This window comes from Camelus bactrianus, chromosome 24, assembly GCF_048773025.1.
Source record: "Camelus bactrianus isolate YW-2024 breed Bactrian camel chromosome 24, ASM4877302v1, whole genome shotgun sequence".
NCBI classification, from domain to species: Eukaryota; Metazoa; Chordata; class Mammalia; order Artiodactyla; family Camelidae; genus Camelus; species Camelus bactrianus.
In genome coordinates, this window is record NC_133562.1 from 10518368 (window position 1) to 10537343 (window position 18976).

The 18976-nt window shown below is 40.3% G+C and overlaps 1 protein-coding gene across 6 annotated transcripts in view; it reads right to left on the reverse strand.

Moving 5' to 3' along the window:
• The window catches only part of ZNF521 (zinc finger protein 521), a 262751-nt gene that overhangs the window by 132493 nt on the left and 111282 nt on the right, over positions 1 to 18976 (reverse strand). For all 6 annotated transcript variants that reach the window (XM_074352186.1, XM_074352184.1, XM_074352183.1 and 3 more), the window contains one exon: positions 15604 to 18956. In XM_074352186.1, the coding sequence (XP_074208287.1) occupies positions 15604 to 18516 (2913 nt within the window). In that variant the 5' untranslated portion in view covers positions 18517 to 18956. The remainder of the gene's footprint in view (positions 1 to 15603; positions 18957 to 18976) is intronic.

Below are 18976 nucleotides of genomic sequence, written 5' to 3' on the forward strand. Positions count from 1 at the left end.
GCAATACCTAAATATTTACACACAATCAATTAATGTGTGAATGATTCATACCTGTTCACTGTAAAATAAAAACCTTTTCTTCCTTCCACTTCTCTTTAGATGAAGGCTCCTGCAGTGTCACAGTGATTCTCCTTTGTTTATATTCCTAATCTATCCTTCCAGCTATTCTTCTGGAAAAGGCATACTTCACATCCTGGCAGTTCTTGTCTTATCTACAGAACATCCTCCCTCTTATTTGGGTGGTTTCAGCTACCCTGTATGTGCCCAGATTACCTGGTCCTTTATCACTCATCTCCACTGAGGTATTCACCTCCTGCCCTCCTACTCCCAGCAGTTCTTTTTTGTTGCTTCTCTCTTTCTCCCCATTTTCATTTCAGGTTCCGCCTTCACTTGTCCGTCCCTTCCATCAAACAGCTTTCCTACTGAAGCATGTCCCACCACCCTTCTCTTCTTCAAATTGCTTCCCAACCCCCTCTGCTCCGTAAAGCTTGTGAGCAATTACACCCACACAGCACCGTGGTGTTTACTTTTCTATTCTTGCTGTTTGTACTCTTCAACAGTAAGTTTTTGAGGGTAGAGGTCTGTTTCCTTGACTCTACCTATTACAAAGCATACTGTTCAGTTACAACTATATAAACATGTAAGTGGTGGGGTTCTTTGAACCCGATGATTTAACTGAATTTATTTGGATTTCTTAAATTCCTCCTCATTCATCATTCCAAAAATATCTTTTAAAAAAACAGAATAAACAAAAACAAACAAACAAACAAAAACAAAGCGTAAATACAGGACAGAAATAGACTCACAGACAGAGAATACAGACTTGTGGTTGCCAGGGGGGTGGAGGGTGGGAAGGGATAGACTGGGATTTCATAATTGTAGAAAAGATATACAAGATTACACTGTATAGCACAGGGAAATATACACAAAATGTTATGATAACTCAGAGAGAAAAAAATGTGACAATGAGTGTGTATATGTCCATGAATGACTGAAAAATTCTGCTGAACACTGGAATTTGACACAACATTGTAAAATGATTATAAATCAATAAAAAATGTTAAAAAAATAAAATAAAATATACCAAATGGCAAAAAAAATGATAAAGATAGCTTTGCATATAGTTGACACTCAATAAATGGTAGAATTATTGTTGTAAGAAAAAAAAAAACAGAATAAAATGCCACCATATTCTTTGTATTTTCAAAGGCACTAGCACAAGCTTATCTAGAGTATCGGGGAGTTTGGGAATTAAAAGGCACAAGTGAGTATTTCAATTTCCTCATTACAGATAATCAAAGTGGGGTCCAGAGAGATGAAGTGTCCTTGTCAGTGACTCACAGAAAGCTAGCAAGCCTGGAACTCCAGGTCACCATGAACACATCCACATTTATATGGGGGGGGGCGCACAATTGCAAAAAGGAATTGGTAACTTTCGCCACGCCATCTAGCCATCCTGCTTGAAACTTACTGGGGCTCCTGGGACTACCGGATGGCCTCCAGGGCGCCACCTCTCCATCGCTAGTTCTCTCTACTACCCACTGCCTTCGTTGGGGTTCTCATTTCTCAGTGTCTACTTTTAGCATAAAGTTTGCTGCATTATATCCAAGGCATCTATTCACACTACATTCTAAGGTTTCCTGTCACTTAAGGAATGATGTCTTACTTCCCCTCTACAACCCCAGCAGCCAGCACGCTGCCGGACTCGGAGCACTGACGAAGGAGGAGCTGAACCACACAGAAGTGAACTGGTTTGGGCTTTTTATAAGTACTCTCAAGAATAAGTGTTTTTCGGAGAAATTCACTAACGGGAACCAGATACCTCAACTAGACATGCTGCCACCAAAATACCTAAATTCTGCGCCATACAACCAGATAAGACCTAGCCTTCCTCCAGATTACCCCAGAGAATTGAATTATGGACCTGAAAAACCTCTGCATGAATATTAATGATAATATATCTTACAAAGCTAGACATTTTCCTTATTAAAAATGTCCAAAAACATAAGCTGAGGAAATAGGGGGCCCTTTCCCAACAGGGCTTTCTGTTCCTTGAAAACACTACTCCATAGTGTAGGATATGAGGAGGAACATTGTTTAGAAAAAGACAGTAATATCAAACTTGACATTTTTTATAGAATCTGTGCAAGGCAAGCACCGCAATATTTTTTAATGTTCTTTAAAAGTCCAGGCAATAAATCAGTCATTCTTTTAAAAGATCTTTTGTAATCTCATTGTTGAATATCCTCACTAGGCATTTGAGAATATTCCTATTTTTAATCCTGTCAACTCCTCGCCGTCTTAACGTGGGTATGATTCACTCTACGAGGGTACATTTGCTTTTTGAAGGTTTGATTCTTTGCCAAGAGAAACACGAAACAATATCTACGATGTTTGCCATTGCCTATGCGCAATGCCTGCCAGGCGTCTGAACCGCAGTAATTGTTGAAGGAATGAATGAACTAGATGCAAATGCATATAAGCAGTTTTGGAATGTCTGTTCTGGAATAATTTAAATCTGTGTAACAAAGTGGTATCAATCCAGATCCAATTTATGATGCTAAAAGGATCTGTCTTCCACCAAAACGATTTCAATTTTCCAGTCCTAGTGGGTATAGACATTAAGTTTAGAGGGCTTCCTGCAAGTTCTTCAGCTGTCTCATTTGGTCAATTAGTCCTCTCTCCCACCTTTCCTTCTACCTGTCCTCCCTCTTCCCATTCTTCTGTTCTTCCTCTTACTTTTTTAATAGAATGATCTTTATTAAACATGTGGGAACTATTTGTAATTAAATTTGTATTTCTGGACATTTCTTTATCACAAGCTTTTAGGAAATAAGGAAGCTCCTTTTAGCTTCTTTACGGTAAGCCACACTTATAAAATACACAAGATAATCCTTGGACTTATCTTAAGAAGAGTACGTTAACATCAGACTTTAGTTAAGCTAGGTTTATCAACTCTGATTTCTAATTCACGGTGTGTCTTTGCTTCAAAATATATCTCAATCACTTACTTCTAAGTAATCTTTAAAATAGTGCACTAAATCAAAGGTTATGCATTTAAATGACAAATCTTGTCCAAGAACAAAAACAAAAGCAAAAATTTCACCACTTTCTTTCCCTAGAATGTAAATATATTTGATTCATGAAGAACATGGCCACTGGGTTTTAGGCAAACAAATAATAGTTCTTTAAAATTAACCTCTTCTCAAACTATTCACTTGTCTCCTGAGCTTAGGAGAAAGGGTCTTATTTTGGTATCCACTTACTATGCCTTTCACTTACAATTTTTAATTTTCTTAGATATGATTTCCCCCCAATTTTTTTTGCTCCTCTGCTCCCCACGATATGTTTCAATCCAGCAACACTGCTGGACATTTTCGATTTCTTGTCTGTAATTACTTTTTCCACCTATACACTCATCTAGTCACATGTTTTTCTTCTTTTTATATTTATTGTTAGCAGATGCTGTCTCTTGAGTAATATTTTATCTTTGTCACTTTTATATTCTCTTTGTTCCTTGGATTTCATTGCTTCTAGGTTTATCTTAATATTTGATTATGCTTTTCTGAAATCAACTTTCTGGATGTATGATGACTGATTTCAATGCATTTTGACTAAATAATCCATAGTCCTAGCATTAGGTACAATTACTCTAGATTATAATAAATTAACTGAAGCAGTTTATATAGTCATTATATGAATGTGCACATACATATGCAGGGATATGTACAGACCTGTGCGTAGGTATTATATAAATGATGTCCCACATGCAACATTTGTTAGGTGCTTCATGTTTACCAAGAACTTTCACACAAACATATATGATCTACTGTTCACAATAACCCTATAAAGTAGGCAAAGTATAGATTATACCCATGTTGGCAATGAAGGAACTCAAGCTTAGGAAAGACTAGTTAAGGTCACACAGATGGTTCTGTTAACTGTTATGCGAACTCATTTTTTTTTTTCTAAGTGCAGTATTTTCTTCTACTACATTATGTGGCATATGCTTAAACTCTCCATAGCCATGGAGGCAATCTCTGAATAACAAAACATGTTCAGACTCAGTTGAAGGCTTGCTTATGTCATACAATGTTTAATTCAACAAAATCAATCTTCTGCCTTGATATGGGCATTTTTCACAGGATTTCACCTGCCACTCAGTCTCTGTGTGGTACGAATTGCATAGTCTGTTCCATACTTATGAGAAGTCTCTTCTATTGATGTGTCATTCGTTCTAAGAGACTGTGTCACCATTTAGTTCTCAGAGAAATGTTTCCTTATTTGTTTCTTTTTCCGTTTGTTTTAATCACCAGCTTTCAATTATTTACAAGTGTTGACTAAGTCCCTACGATGCGATGCGTCAGACGCTCTCCAGACAAACATGGAGGCTACAAGTCAGCCCTGCCTCCGCCCCTCGCTCGGGCTCCCTGCGCTCCGGTGATGCTGCCGCCTTAGGTCTTTTGCTGTGGAAGGTCTTTCCAATTTGTTTGCTCTTTCCACAGCCATCTGCAGAGCTGGCTCCTGCCCGGTTATTTGCCATCTCCACTGCACTAGGTTAGCACTTCACTAGTCCTTCTATTAAGACACATACTCCATTCTACTTTGCACTATATTTATTTCTATACACTAATTTTCCCTGGTAAACTATAAGCCCTCAGGGGGCAATGCTGGGAAGAAAGACGTGTATTCAAATAACCATATTCATTTAGTGCTCATCCTCTTTACAAACCTGATAGTCTAATGTCTTGTACATAGCAGGAAATTAATAAATTTGTTATCTTAAATTGAAGCACTAGACGAGGAATAAAAAGTTAAAGCTATAGGCTAATGTCCCCCAAAGTGTGAGACACGTACAGCCTTAACTATAAAGCATGGGTACCACTCTTTCTAATTGCACAAGAAAGTCTCACTAAGATGCTTGTATGTCTTTAATACCTCTACAAAAGGTGATAAACTTACTTGTAACAAAGAAAGAACAGGTTTCAGGCTCACAGACCTCTGCAGGTGTGAATACACAGCTAGAATTTCTTAAACAGTATCATGTATTAATAGCATCACTTTTATACTTATCTTAATATTAGTGACGAGTGATACTGATTGCATACTTATGGTCCTGATTATTTTGCTTTTTAAGTTAAAAGTTAAATGCTTACAAAGACTACTTGTAACACAGGTAATATATAAAGAGTAGCTATTAAACAAACACCTGTATGCCCAGCTTAAGCTTCCTGTGTGGTATTCCCAGACCATCTATGATTCTGTCTGAATTTGAATTTCCCATATTACTGATGAGGATTCGTATTTTCACCTGTTTACTGGACCTTCATGCTTCCTGTCAGTGAAATGTCTGTTTATGTTAGTTTCATATTTTCTTATTTGGTGGTTTGAGTTTTCTTGTTGATTTGTGGCTATTTCTTACATATTTAGGACATGAATACTTTTTTCCGGCTCCATATATTATAAACATGTTCGTTCATCTTACCATCTTTTATTTTTGCTCACTTTATGGTAACTTCTGGTAAACAGAAATTATTATTTTTAATGTAGATGAACATACCCAACATTTTATATGTGACTTATGCTCTCTGGGTCTCATTTGAGAAATCATTCCTTAACTTAAGGTCATAAAAATATTCTTCTAAGATTTATGGCTTTGTCTTTTCATACATTTTTGTACATGTGAGTAGGGAATCAATTTTATTTTATTTTCTATATGGCTAACAAGTTGAACACTCTGTCCATTCCCCTACTGAGATGCAAAGACAGTTCTATTCTATACTGAGTTTTTATATGTCTGATATCTCTTTGGGGAGAATATCTGTTTTGTTCTGTGGACTAATATCACACATTCTAATTACTGCAGATTTATTACAAATTGACCCCATAGTAGGACAAATCCTATCCTGCCTGTTCTTTTTCTTTAAGAGTATCTTTGCTATTCTTGACCTTTTGTTCTTCCATACACATTTTTTAATCTGCTTGTCAAGTTCCAAAAGATGAAAATATAAAAAATACATTTTAAAACCTATTGAATTTTCATTGGAATAGATATGAATCCATAGATCAAATTAGGGACAATTGACAGTTTTACAGTATTGAGTCTTCCTATTCCTGAACAAGTTAAATCTGATCATTTAAGTCTTTTAAAATATCCTTTAATAATGTTTTTATCATTTTCTCCATAGTCTTACACATCTTATAAGATTTATTTCTAAGCACCTAATATTTATACCTATTATAAATTGGATTATTTTAAAACTCATATTTTCTAAGTTTTTTGGTGGTGAACAAAAACCCCATTAACTCATATGAGTTGATTTGGTACCCAGCAACTTTTCTAAAGTTTTATTTGTTGCAATAATCTGTTTTTAGATTCTATGGATTTTGTTTTGTATACAAACATATAACCTCCAAATAACAGCTTAATTCAGTTCTTTTCAGTTTTAGTGCAACCTTTTTTATAAGTAAATTCTTTTTTATCTTATCTTTCATTGTTGGTCAAATCACCCAGGAGGCCTTATTAGGGATTTTATTATAAAATAATAATTGTATTAAAATTTCTCCACTAATTAATGATGCTTGCTGAAGATGTTATTTTAAACAGTCTTTATTAGGGTAAGGAAATTACTGTCTATTGGTAATTAAGTGTTTTTTTTCCAATCATGAAAGTATGCTGTATTTATTTTATGCAACTCTTGAGAAAAACATGCAATTTATCTCCTTTAAACTGTTAATGTGGTAAATTTCATTAATTGAGTTCCTGAGGTTGAACCCACCTTGCATTTTGTGATAAAATCATTTTAGTCATAGTACAAAATCTTTTTTTTAACATAGTGAAATTAATTTGTTTATATCTTGTTTTAAATTTTAAACTATAAAATCATGAGTAAAATTGGTCTAAATTTTTCTTTTATTGTCTTTCTCTGGTTTTGACATCAAGATTATACTAGGCTCATTAAATGAACTAGAGTGTTCCCTCTTTTTGTACTTCCTGGCACAGCTTTGGAATTGTGTGCTGTTCTGATATTTTCTTTGTGGGAAGGTTTTCAACAATTGGTTAACTCTTCCATGTTAATGGGATCACTCTACTTCTCTCCTTTTTCTTGAGCTACCTTTGGTGACATATTATCCTAAGACTGTTTCCATATAATCAAACATTTCCAGTTATTAGTATAAAGTTCTTCATAATATTCTCTCACTCTTTTTCATCATGTGTGTTTTTGGTATATTTTGTAAAATTTTTATTGAGAACTAGCATACATATAGTAAACTGTTGTAACTTTAAATGTATCGTTCGACTGATGAAATATTACAAATACCAACGTAACCACCACATAAATCTAAATATGGAACATTTCTAGCAACCAGAAGAATCCCTTCTGCCCTTTCCCAGTTGATACCATCCCAGATGTAACTATTCTGACTTCAATCATCACAAATCAGTTTTGCTCATTCTTGTATTTTATATGAATGGAGTCACGGAGTAGGATGTGTCTGGTTCCCTTTTTTCATCATTTTATAAATAAGTCATCCAGCTTGTTATATGGCAGTAGTTCATTCCTCTCTGTTTCTGAGTAGTATACCATTGTGTGAATGAAATTAATTCATACCATTATATGAGTGTATTTATTTATTCTATTTTGACAGGCATTTTGATTGATTCCAGCTTGAAGCTTATATGCAAAAGCTATGATGAATACTTGTTAAACATATGCACTCATGTCTCTTATACATAAACCTAGGAGTAGAATTGATGGGTCATAGAGCAAGTTAGTAATCAGTGTTAGTATCCAACAGTTTTCTAAAGCAGTTATACGAAGTTATACTCCCACCAGTAAAGTAAGAGCGTTCCAGCTGCTCTTCATTCTTGCAAAAAAGAACTTATGCATTCTTCTTTATTTCAGTCATTCTGCTATGTGTTGTGCTTCTCCCACTATCTTTTAAACTCCTGCTCCCTTTTCATTATTAATATGACTTATCGCTTGTTGTTTTAATCTGCCTAATCTCATCAGAAGTTTGCCAATTTTGTTAGTCTTTTCAAAAAATTAACGTTTTACTTTGTTGGTCTCCTTGTTGCTCGCTTTATATGTCATTACTTTTTGCTCTTAGCTTCACTATTTTTCTCCTTTCTATCTTTTTATGGGTTTGTTTTCTTGCTGTTTTCCTAGTGTCTTAAGTTTGATGTTTATTTTGATATGATGTCTTTTTTATTTTCTAATACATGTTTTCATGTTCTAATAACTTTCCGCTACATACTGTGTTAGTTTATATCTCACAAGTTTTAAACTGTAGTTATCTTTCAGTTCTGTTTTTAATTGCTAATTTTATGCTGTCTTTGTTCCATGGGTAGTTTAATTTTAACATATATGGGGTTTTAAAAAATATCTCCTTTTTATTTATACTGTATTTGTATTATGGTCATAGAACGTGATGTGTGAGAACCTAAACTTTTAAATTTGTCAAGAATCGGTTTATGGTAGGAAGAGAGAGAAAGAGAGCAGTGAATTTACAAGGATAAGACATGTGGCTTGGAGAGAGAATGCAGGAGATGCAAATAGAAAAGAAAACACAGCACCCGGAGAGTGACTAACCCAAAAGGTTAGGAGAACAGACAAGATTAAGGTGATACACACTAAGTTTTAAACAAGAATGACTAGGAGAATGATGGAACACAGAAAAAAATTGGAGAAAAAGAAATTATGATTTGATTTGGTCAAAAGGCTAAAAGAATGTTCAAATGGCAACATCAAAAAGGTAGCTGAAAATCTAAGACTGGGACTTAACAGGAGGTTTACAAGCTGAAATTTGATATTTTAGTTATCTGTACTGGATAATAATTAGGTAACAGGAAATGAGGGTAAGGGAAGAGAAAAACAAAAATAGAACCCTCAGAAACATGCATATTTAAAACGGGAAAAATGTGAAAAGGTGAAAAAATATATATAAATAAGGGAACTGACTATTCAGATTTTTAAAAAGACTTTAGCAAGGTTCTCATATTTAGGCTGTTAATCTTCTAGAAATGCAAAGTACATCCAATAGGAACTGCATCTATATTACGTACAGAGGGGAGCCATGCAGGAATAAAAGATCCTGAATTCAGCTTTCAATTACTCAAAATCATCTTGAGTAGATATTCACTCATTTCTACCTTGATACAATTTCAGCTAAAAATGTAAAATGCTCCCCTTAACTAGAATTCTACCACGATAGAGGATGATTTCAAACTCTTCCACCTAGTACTCAACGGACAAACGTGCAATTCAAGATTCACGCTTGTACAGAGAAACAGTCCTAGTTTTGAATCCCATATGTTCTAAAGGACACTGTACCCACATGGAAACAAAGCATCAGCAAAAAATCCAGAACTGAAAGTAAGAGCAGAAAATCTAGGAATGGAAGCGGCAGCAAATTCAATGTGTGATGCAATGACCAGTGCTAGGTGAACGTGGGACTGGGAAGCAGTGGTCCCCCATGTTCCACACCCCAGTCCTTGTGCCAGGGGTCATTTACTCCCTGCTCCAGTGCACCGTGGACGCCAGACCAATACTGAACACAGCAACAATAAGTCTGGAAGCAGATTAAACTTGGCAAAGCAACTCAGATTGTTTCAAGAACATTTTGAACCTTACAAATCTATCTGGTCATATAAGTTTTCTACTTAATTTAAAGATATTGTTTATTTAGAGGAATTAACTTAGCAAAATTTAGTATCAGCAATTTGAAATATAAAAACTTTGAAGTTTTTTTTTTCAACCTCATATGAAAATTTTTATTATGCAAAATAAAACAGAACTCTAGGTCTTAAGGAGGTTCTGAATTGTCAACATGTATATTTCCATTTTTAGCATAAGAATCATGAAGGAAGAATATTCACTTTGAGACACTTAAGACAGACCTTCACACTGAAGATGATCATGGAATTGCTAGGAATTTCAAGCCTTTTAGCATATTTAATACTTTTAGATCACACCTCATTTTAAAGCATCACAGTACTTCTGGGTAAACTTTCTACCTGTGTGTATCGATTACTAGATATTCCTGCATACACACCAGAGGATGGAGCAGACACTATTTCTATCACTTTGAAGTGCTTATACTACGTTCATTTATTCAACTGATATTTGTTAAGCTCTTATGATAAACTGTTGGATGTTCGAGGTGAGAAAGGGGAAGAAGGAAATAAAGAAGTAAACAAAAATGACTATTTTTAAAAGGAAATCCTCAGGAGGAGACCAATGTCATAAGTTAAGGGAAGGGCCACCTGACAGCTGAGAAAGAACCCACGGTGCAGACAGGCTGGCTCAGAAGTGCGGGCCAGGGGAGGGAGCAGCACGTGCGTGAAGACTCAGGAGCGGACCCCCACTCCGGAGGCTGGGAGGCTGGGAGCGGAGCATGAGGAACAGCCACCGGGACGAGGTGAAGGCAGCCAGGCCAGCCAGAATGTGTGTGGCCTCATAAACTGGTGAGAGGTTGGGATTTTATTTGAGTGAAATGGGAAGCCACTGAGGAACTTCATGTGATTGACACGTCCCAGCATGAAGAACGGATGGGAACTTATTAATAGACCAGATGTGAGGAATGAGGGAAACAGAGGAATCAGGAATGATTCCTCAGGTTTCTTGCTTTGCCTGAGTCATTGGGTGACGAATTACTAAAATGACGGAAGTCTGGAAAAAGATAGGCTTCAGGGGAGAGAATCAAGAGTTTACTTTGAACACATTACACTTCAGAACTCAGTCATCTGGTACTAAGAGGAGATCTAGGCTAGAAACATAAATTTGGGAATTCTTAGCAAAAAAAAAAAAAATAGTTGCAGCAACATGAGCAGAGGAGATGCCTACTGAAAGAGTAGACAGAGAAGAAAAAGAGGACCAAGGATGAGCATCAAAGAATTCCTACACTTTTAGAACCGGCACAGGATGAGAAACCTCCAAGGGCAGAGAGAGCAAGAAAACCAGGAGAGGGCACGCCGGGACGTCAGAGAGGGGCGTGGCCGGGAAGGCGCCGTCCACTCTGCAGAATGCGACGGAGAAATGAGCCTGGAGACCACTGGCAACCCTGGCAGGATAATTACAACTTCTTTGAGAAGGCAGTCCTGGAGTCGGAGCAGACCTGTACATGCTCATAATATCTGTGACAGAACTTCAATAACACAACAGCAGTATTTTGAGTTCAAATGGTGTAAAGTTATGAATAGCGATCCTATAGTTAACACAAGCAGCAGAACAACCCAAATTTATTTAACACCTTCTAGGTTCCAGTCACTGTATCAGGTAGTTCCTGCATGAGAAAAGCCAGGTAGCCAGCTGTCCTGCCATGCTGCCAGGTGTGGGAAGAGGCTCTGGGGGAGCCACCAGGCAGACGCAGCTCCACCACACCCACCATGGGGGCACCTGCCCGCTATGGGCCTGACATTGTCATAGGGATTAGGGATAGCAGGTTGAGTAAATTCTTGCCGCAAGGAATTCATGGGTAGAAAAGAGAAATGTACATAGATAATTACAAAGCCCTGTAACATTTTTTATATAAGATTTATAACATGTTGTATAGACAGGGCATTCAAGGGAAAGGGAGATGCTTGTCGTGGGAAGCTGGGATCAGAGAAGGCCTTCTAGAGAAGCTGGGTGGAAGCGGTGAATGACAAGAGAAAACCAGACAGCAATACCGAGAAGATTTTCTGAAAAAGACAAGGATGAGGCTGCAGCTAGAGGAAAATGCCAGTGGAATTATGAAAAGAGAATCCTGAACCTGGAGCTGGGGACCTGGATTCTCAGAGCCTCTTGTCTACACTACTTACTAGCTACGTGACCTTAGACAGTTCTCAATTTATCTGGCTCTGTTTTGTTGTCTGTAGAAAAATGAGCTTAAGTTAACCGGATGACCTCCATCATCCCTTCTAGCTTTGATTTGGTGGCGCCATACATGCATCCAGAAACATGGAGATAACTGGTAACCCCTGCAAGAGCATCTTCAACGGAACAGTGGGGATGATGCAAATTGAAATGTGAGTAAATCACCCCTCAGAGAAACCTGGCTATGAAGGGTCCCGGGGAAATGGAGGCAGAGGGAAACAGACTTCCAATATTATCATGACACGACACTTTGAGGTCCAGAAGGGGCAGCGTTTGACCAGAGAGCTGACCAGTGTCAACTAACTCCAGAAGAACTGACATCTATTCAACACACAGTAAATGCCAGTAAGTTTGTAAGGTGCTTCATGTGTGGAAAAAGCTAGATGTCCAGCGTTCTTCCTGACTCAAATTCTCTCTGCCGTATATGGAATCACTGCAGGTACAGATTCATATTATAGTCAACCTTTCAGGAGCAAAGGGAAATGAATAGATTCCCCCAAATGTCTTATTCAAAACAAAGTCTCCACAGCAAATTTAGATTGATAATTACAGGATTTGGGCACAAAGAAAACATTTTTCACAAATTCAGAAATCATCATGCATAAGAAATGGGAGTTCAAATTCAGATCTTCTGCCTCCATTTCCAAATCTCTCCATCACATGAGAACTATCTACTACTGTCCTTTAATTGTCACATGTCTTGTCTTTCATCCATTTCTTGGGTTATATGGGGTTATAAAGTACTTATCCCTCCCCAGATTGTATCTAAATCCCCTTTAAATAGGTACTCAAGTCTCAACCAAATAACATTCTTGTCAGTCTTTGAAAGGTGCACTCCAGTGTCTACCAGTACTCTAATGTGATCGTTAAGTCATAGTCCAGAAGAATCTAATCTGGTTCTTGACAATACGTATGTCCCCAGGTTTTATTACCTCCCGAGGTCTTCTTTTCCCTTCTGAAGCCTCAATCCTCAGCAAGAAGAAGAGATGAAAATATCACCTGCATTGCTAGGTCCTTCAGTTCCTGCCTAGGACATCTAAGTCAAGGGGCGTAGATGTCATACTTCTTTTCGTGATAAAACTTCGTCCCAAATGGCATACCTGTCTGTTGGCAAAGACTCACATAATAACTTCTCCTTTACTTCTGCTGGTGAAAACTTTATAGGATACTCACAGTAAGTCATAGCTGCTTAGCTTGGCTAACGAAGAATGGGAACAAATTAGTATTTATTATATGTCTTTTCTTGCTGATACATTATTTTTAGGCTGCTTTTTGTAAAACTCTACCTATGTTTGGATAATTTTCTATGTCAATCCAGATAATATAGTCTACTTTCCATTTTTAACTGTAGAGAGTACCAGAAAGGAAGTAGGCATATGAAATTTTATGACAAATAATATGATAAAGAAAAAACAGTGACAATGATGAAAATGTTAAATAGATTAGTGAACTTTTGTGACACAAAGGAAAAATGTGCAACTGAATCTTAATATGTGGCCAACTAAGGGCACTGCTACAAGTTATTAATCAGATTTAATAAGGAGATACTCTTTTGCATAGAATCATTTTAACCCTCAGTAGCTAGGTGCTTAAAAAAACACTATTGTAAGAATTAAAATAAAAAAGTACTTTAAAATATTTTCTGTATTATTCTATGTAAGTGAAGGATATAGTTAAGCTTTATAATTAAGATTTTAAGGTATAATTGAAGACTTGACCATCCCGTAAAGATAAATTTTCCTAATCAACTCTAACCAAATTAACATGTGAAGACTATTCACACGTCCTCCTTCATTTTTAAAATATTTCACCCCAAATGCTATTACAATATAGAGCAACTAAGAAATATCAGAAAATATAAGCCATGAAGAGATAAGAAGAAACAGGCATATGCCTTTCCATAAACAATCTACTAAGAAACAAGAGCTTGGTTTTGCTTGATTTTAAATGCACACATACCATCACAATCACACACACACACACGCAGATTCATTTTAAACCAATTTTATGTCCTATTCAAATTAAATATGAATACAAAAACTCTTCTCTATATGTTAAACATAACAAAACAAAGAGAGGAATAATATTCTGCATAAATTTTTTAAAGGGTTCTTTTCAAAAGCATTAAAAGATAAAACATTTGGGGGATTATTGGGGAAATTTGATTATGGACTTATAGATGGTAGTAAAGATTTATTTAATTTCTTTACCTGATTTAAATACTTGCCTGAGCTAATGATATTGTGTTTAAATAGGAAAATGCCCTTATTCTTAGGAGATGTGATGGCTACAACTTACTTACACATTGCTCAGGTTAATTAAAAAAAAAAAAAGGTTGCAAAGAGAGAAAACTGTAACACGATGTTCTTTTCTGGTAAATCTTTAACATGGATTCACGAACACACACACGTGTGTTTGCTGTGTTATTCCCTTTCCTATAAGTTTAAACGTTTTCAAAATAAAAAGTCAGGAAAAAAATAATTCGTTTCATATGACTATATCTAGAAATATCTGTTTCAAAAGAAACGATTTGATCCAGCACATGAGTCGTGAACCATCATCAAAAGGATGTTCTTCCAGCTGTCCTCATCAGTTTGAAAAGACTGCATTTATTTAGATGACAGAAAGGTGCAGATTTACTTGAGGAGGAGAGAAAAGAAAGCAGCTTCAAAGTTTGGGAGGCTGCCTGTCACACAGCTGCCTGGATTTGGGAGGATGGGCTCCGTATCCTTTCCTCCGCTGTCCCCCACCAGCTGACTGATGTTATCTGTGGGAGATGCAGGGGGGCCTCGGAGAGGGGTGTGAGTGCAGAGACAAGATAAGGAAAATGCAGTGACCCCAGACTGAAGGGAGATGGGTCTCCCGGGGGTTTTCATTTGGCTGGATCTCCAGATAGGGGCAGGTAGGGAAGTGGAAAGAGCTATTAGAAACCAGGTGATGCCACGTAAAGAAATTATAATAAGATGAGCCATCCTCTGTTCAGCTTCAAGGAATGATGACTTACAAACTTCCACTGTAAATGAACTTGTTTTTCATACTCATAGTGAGGGGGGAAAAAAAACAACCACGAAACAACTCTTCAACTAAGGGTAAAAAAAAGTTCACTTGGAAACCCAAACGCAGAGAGTGAGGACTTGGGGAGAGTGCCTTTAAAACGAACATTGAGCATGTGGTGCTTAATAAATGTCGAGGCTTTTAAAAAATCCTGTTGTGAGAAAATATTTTCCTCACTACCCAGAAGACAAAGAAAAACAGTGAATGTTGACAACATGGTATTAAAAAGCCACCCCTACCCAAATTGTTACCCGCAAATATACATTTATATATATTCTTTTTAATGTACTCAGAGCCAGCATGTTGGCTCATGGCATCTTACTTTTGTGTCATTATCTCTCTGCCATACACACAAGTCATAGCTGGGGATTTCAACTCGCGGTGAAGCTACGCTGAGAGTCCAGATCTCAGGTGGTGCTGGCATGAGCGCTGGTCTCTTCAGTCACAGAGAAGACAAGATCCTAGGGAGTCTGGAATTAGTCCTATTTTGCACCATTCAAGCCAAAATGCTGCTTATCAAGAAGCAAGTAATTGCTAGCTAATGGCTACGGGGGAAAAGAAAACACCACTTCATTTCCAGCCAAAGCATCTCTCAGCCCGTGACCATAAATAAAGCTGAGCAAAGTGTAAACATAAAGTGGAGACAGATTCTCGAGGAGGTTAAATAGCAAACATTAAAAAGGCAAGTTACCTCATCCGACTGGGAGGGGCTGATTCTGGGCATGGGCGATACTTGGGGCGTTTTCAACTGCGTGCTGTTGCTGTCTGGCACCAGCTCTCGGTGGACCGTCTGGATGTGGTTCTGGAGTTCGCTTTCCGACTCAAACTTCACATTGCAGCTGGAGCAGCGCGTCTTCAGCGCCCCGGCCTTGCCCTTCCCCTCCATGGCACTCAGACTCTCACTCTGGCCCAAGCCCGGTCTGTTCGTGCCGGGAGGGACGCTGGCGCCCGGGCTGCCGCTCTTACTGAGATTCACGCAGCCGGCACACAGGCCATATGGCAGGCCGTTGATGTCAAGTTTCACCAGATCTTGCTTGGAACGGAATTCTTTGAGGCAAGATGCGCATTTGTACAGTTTGGGGATGTGCTGGCCACGCCCCGTGGTCTGGACCGCAGACCCGTTGCCCGTCTTTTGCATGTGGAACGTCCCGTGGATTTTGAGTTCTAAGGTGGAGGTCACGGTCTGCATGCAGACCACGCAGCGGAATCCCGTCAGGGAATTCCTCAAGTCGGGGTGCATCTGGCAGTGCTCCAGAAACTCCTCCTCGCTCTGGAGCGGCATCTTACAGATGCGGCAGTTCCCAGTGTCCAGGCTCTTACTGTGGGTGACTTTGTGTTCGGTGAGCGTCAAGAGGGAGGGGAAGCGCTCCCCGCAGATCGGGCACATGTAGTGTTTGACGGGGCCGAGGTGGGTCTGCATGTGCTCCCGGAGGCCGTTTTCGGAGAAGAAGGTTCGCGAGCACACGTTGCACTTGTAATTCCCTTTGATGAGCTCGGCTTTCTTCTTCACGATGGCGCTCTCCCCGGGCCGGATGTTGTGGTCCCGCAGCTGGTGGTTCTGCAGCAGGGTCTCCATGGTGTAGGCCGCCCCGCAGATGTCGCACCCGTACATGGGCTCCGAGGTGTCCACATCCTCTTCGCTCCCGTCGTGGCTGTTGTGGGACTCCTGGCTGTTGGTCAGCAAGGTCTGCAGCTCCACCTCCTCCTTCTGCACTTGCTCCGAGGCCCCGTTGGCGCCACAGTTGGGCGTCTTGGTCTCAAACACGCAGTGCTTCTCCCGCAGGTGCTTCTCCAGCAGGATGATGGCGTGGAAGGCTTTGCTGCAGAACTTGCAGTTGTACTTTTTGCTGTGGGTGGTGATGTGGCACTGCAGTTCCACCTCGGTGCCGAAGGACTCGCCGCAGAAGATGCACTTGTGCACTTTGCCCTGGTTCTCCAGGTGGTTGTGCTTCACGTGCAGCTGCAAGTCCGTCTCGTTGCGGAAGTCCCAGTTGCAGGACGTGCAGCGGTAGACTTTCTTCTCGTTGCTGTGCTTCACCGCCAGGTGGAGCTGGATGGAGACTTTCGAGTCGAAGACTTCCTGGCACAGGGTGCAGCGGAAGAAGACGAAGGTGTGCATGTCCAGCAGGTGTTTCTGAAGGTCGTCCACCGACGTGAACTGCTTATCACAACTCTCGCAGATGTAGTACGTGGAAGTGATCATAAAATGAATGGTGACGTGCTTCAGCAAGGATTCTTGGTTGGGGAACTCCTTGTTGCACTGAGGGCAGGTCAGTTTCGGAAGCACAGTGTCGAGATGAGTTTTCAGGTGAGTCTGAAAGCTGTCTAGGGACGTGTACTTAGCACCACACTGATTACAGATATACTCTCCGGCCGGCCGTGCAGGCGCACCCCCCACCGCCTGCATCATCTTAAGAGATGTCTGCTCTATGGCCACAGGAGAGAGGGGGCTCAAGGCCCTGGATTTCTTCCCATTGTGAATATAATTCAGGGCCAAGGGAATGTTTTTATGATTCTCTTTGATGTGCTTATTCAGTTTGAGAACGCTGTTGAATATTGGGGAATTCGTACAGTAGGAACAAGAATAGACTTCTACTACTGGTTCTTTCGGAGTCCCGAGCACTGGAGACCCAAATCGGGAGCCACTGAGGTCACAGTGGACCTGCCTTATATGCTCTTCGAGAGAAGAGTCAGTGAGAAACCCCATGTAGCAGTGGGGACAAAAGAAAGCGTTGCTATCCTTAGCCGCAGGGTTCGCAAATCCGTGAGAACATCGGATGTGTTCCTGAAGGGTGTTGAGGTCGTTGACGACTTCGGAGCAGAAGTTGCACTGGTAGACTATGGCCGGCATGGCGGAAACAATCAGACCTGGGTCCTGAGCTTCGTGCACTTGCTTAAGATGTTCATTGAGGTTATAGAGGGAGGGTAGTACCTCCAAGCAATACTGACAAATGTGGGCCTGTTCTGGCTTATCTAAATGCATAGTTTTCAGGTGAATCTGTAGAACCGCCAGACTCGAAAACAGCTGCTTGTTGCAGTAAATACAGCTGTAGGTAACTTTTGCCTGTTTACTCGAGGGGATGGTCATGTCGGGGGTTTGCTGAGCAGCCCGCTTCCTCCCTCGACTCTTTGGGATTGGCGGGGCAGCTTCCACCATGGTCGAGCTGTCCACGGAGAGGTTGGAGTCTGGAGTCGTGCTGGACACGGAGGTGTAGCCCACCGTGACCAGGGAGGGGCTGTTGCTGTGGTTGCAGGACTCCGGCTGCTGGTGACTGTCCATGTGGCTATACAGTTCCTCCACGGTGTGGAAGCTCTCGGAACAGATGCTGCAAGAGTTCTTCTTCTCCCCTCCGTGAATCTGCTCCATGTGGTTCATCAGGGACGTCTCCTCGACAAAGAGCTCGTGACAGTAGACACACTGGAGGGCCGCTCGGTCCTCATTCGGGGAGCACTCTGGGTGGCACTCGGCAATGTGCTTCTGGAGGTCTTCCGGGAAGTCAAAGCCTTCCTCGCACTGACTGCACTTCTGAGTGTCCTTCATCTTCCAGTCCTCCAGCCTGGAACCGGACTGGGAGCCGTCCTTGCTCCTCTCGTGAACCTGCATGTGTCCGTGTAAGGAACTAGAGGACAGGAACCCACGGCGACAAATGGCACATTTATATGGCTTGTTGGACGTGTGAGTCTTTAAGTGGATCTTCAGATGATCACTTCTGGAGAACGCGGCATCGCACTCACTGCAGTGGTACTTCTTGTCCCCGGTGTGGAGCTTGATGTGGCGATCTCGGCTCCGCTTATGTTTGAACAGCCTACTGCAGTAGGTGCACTTGAAAGGCAGTTTGTCGCTGTGGCTCTGCTCATGGTGCTTTAGGTAGCTGAGACGGCTGAACGACTTGTCACAGAACTGGCATGGATACGGGAGCCCGGGGCCGCCTTCTTCCTCTCCAAAATCGCAACCTTCTCCATGGCTGGGGGAAGTCTGGTCCTTGCTGGAAGGTGAGGAAGCAGGCCAGGAGCAAGTAGGATCATCTTCCACGTCCACTCCATCTGCAATGAGAAGCATTGGA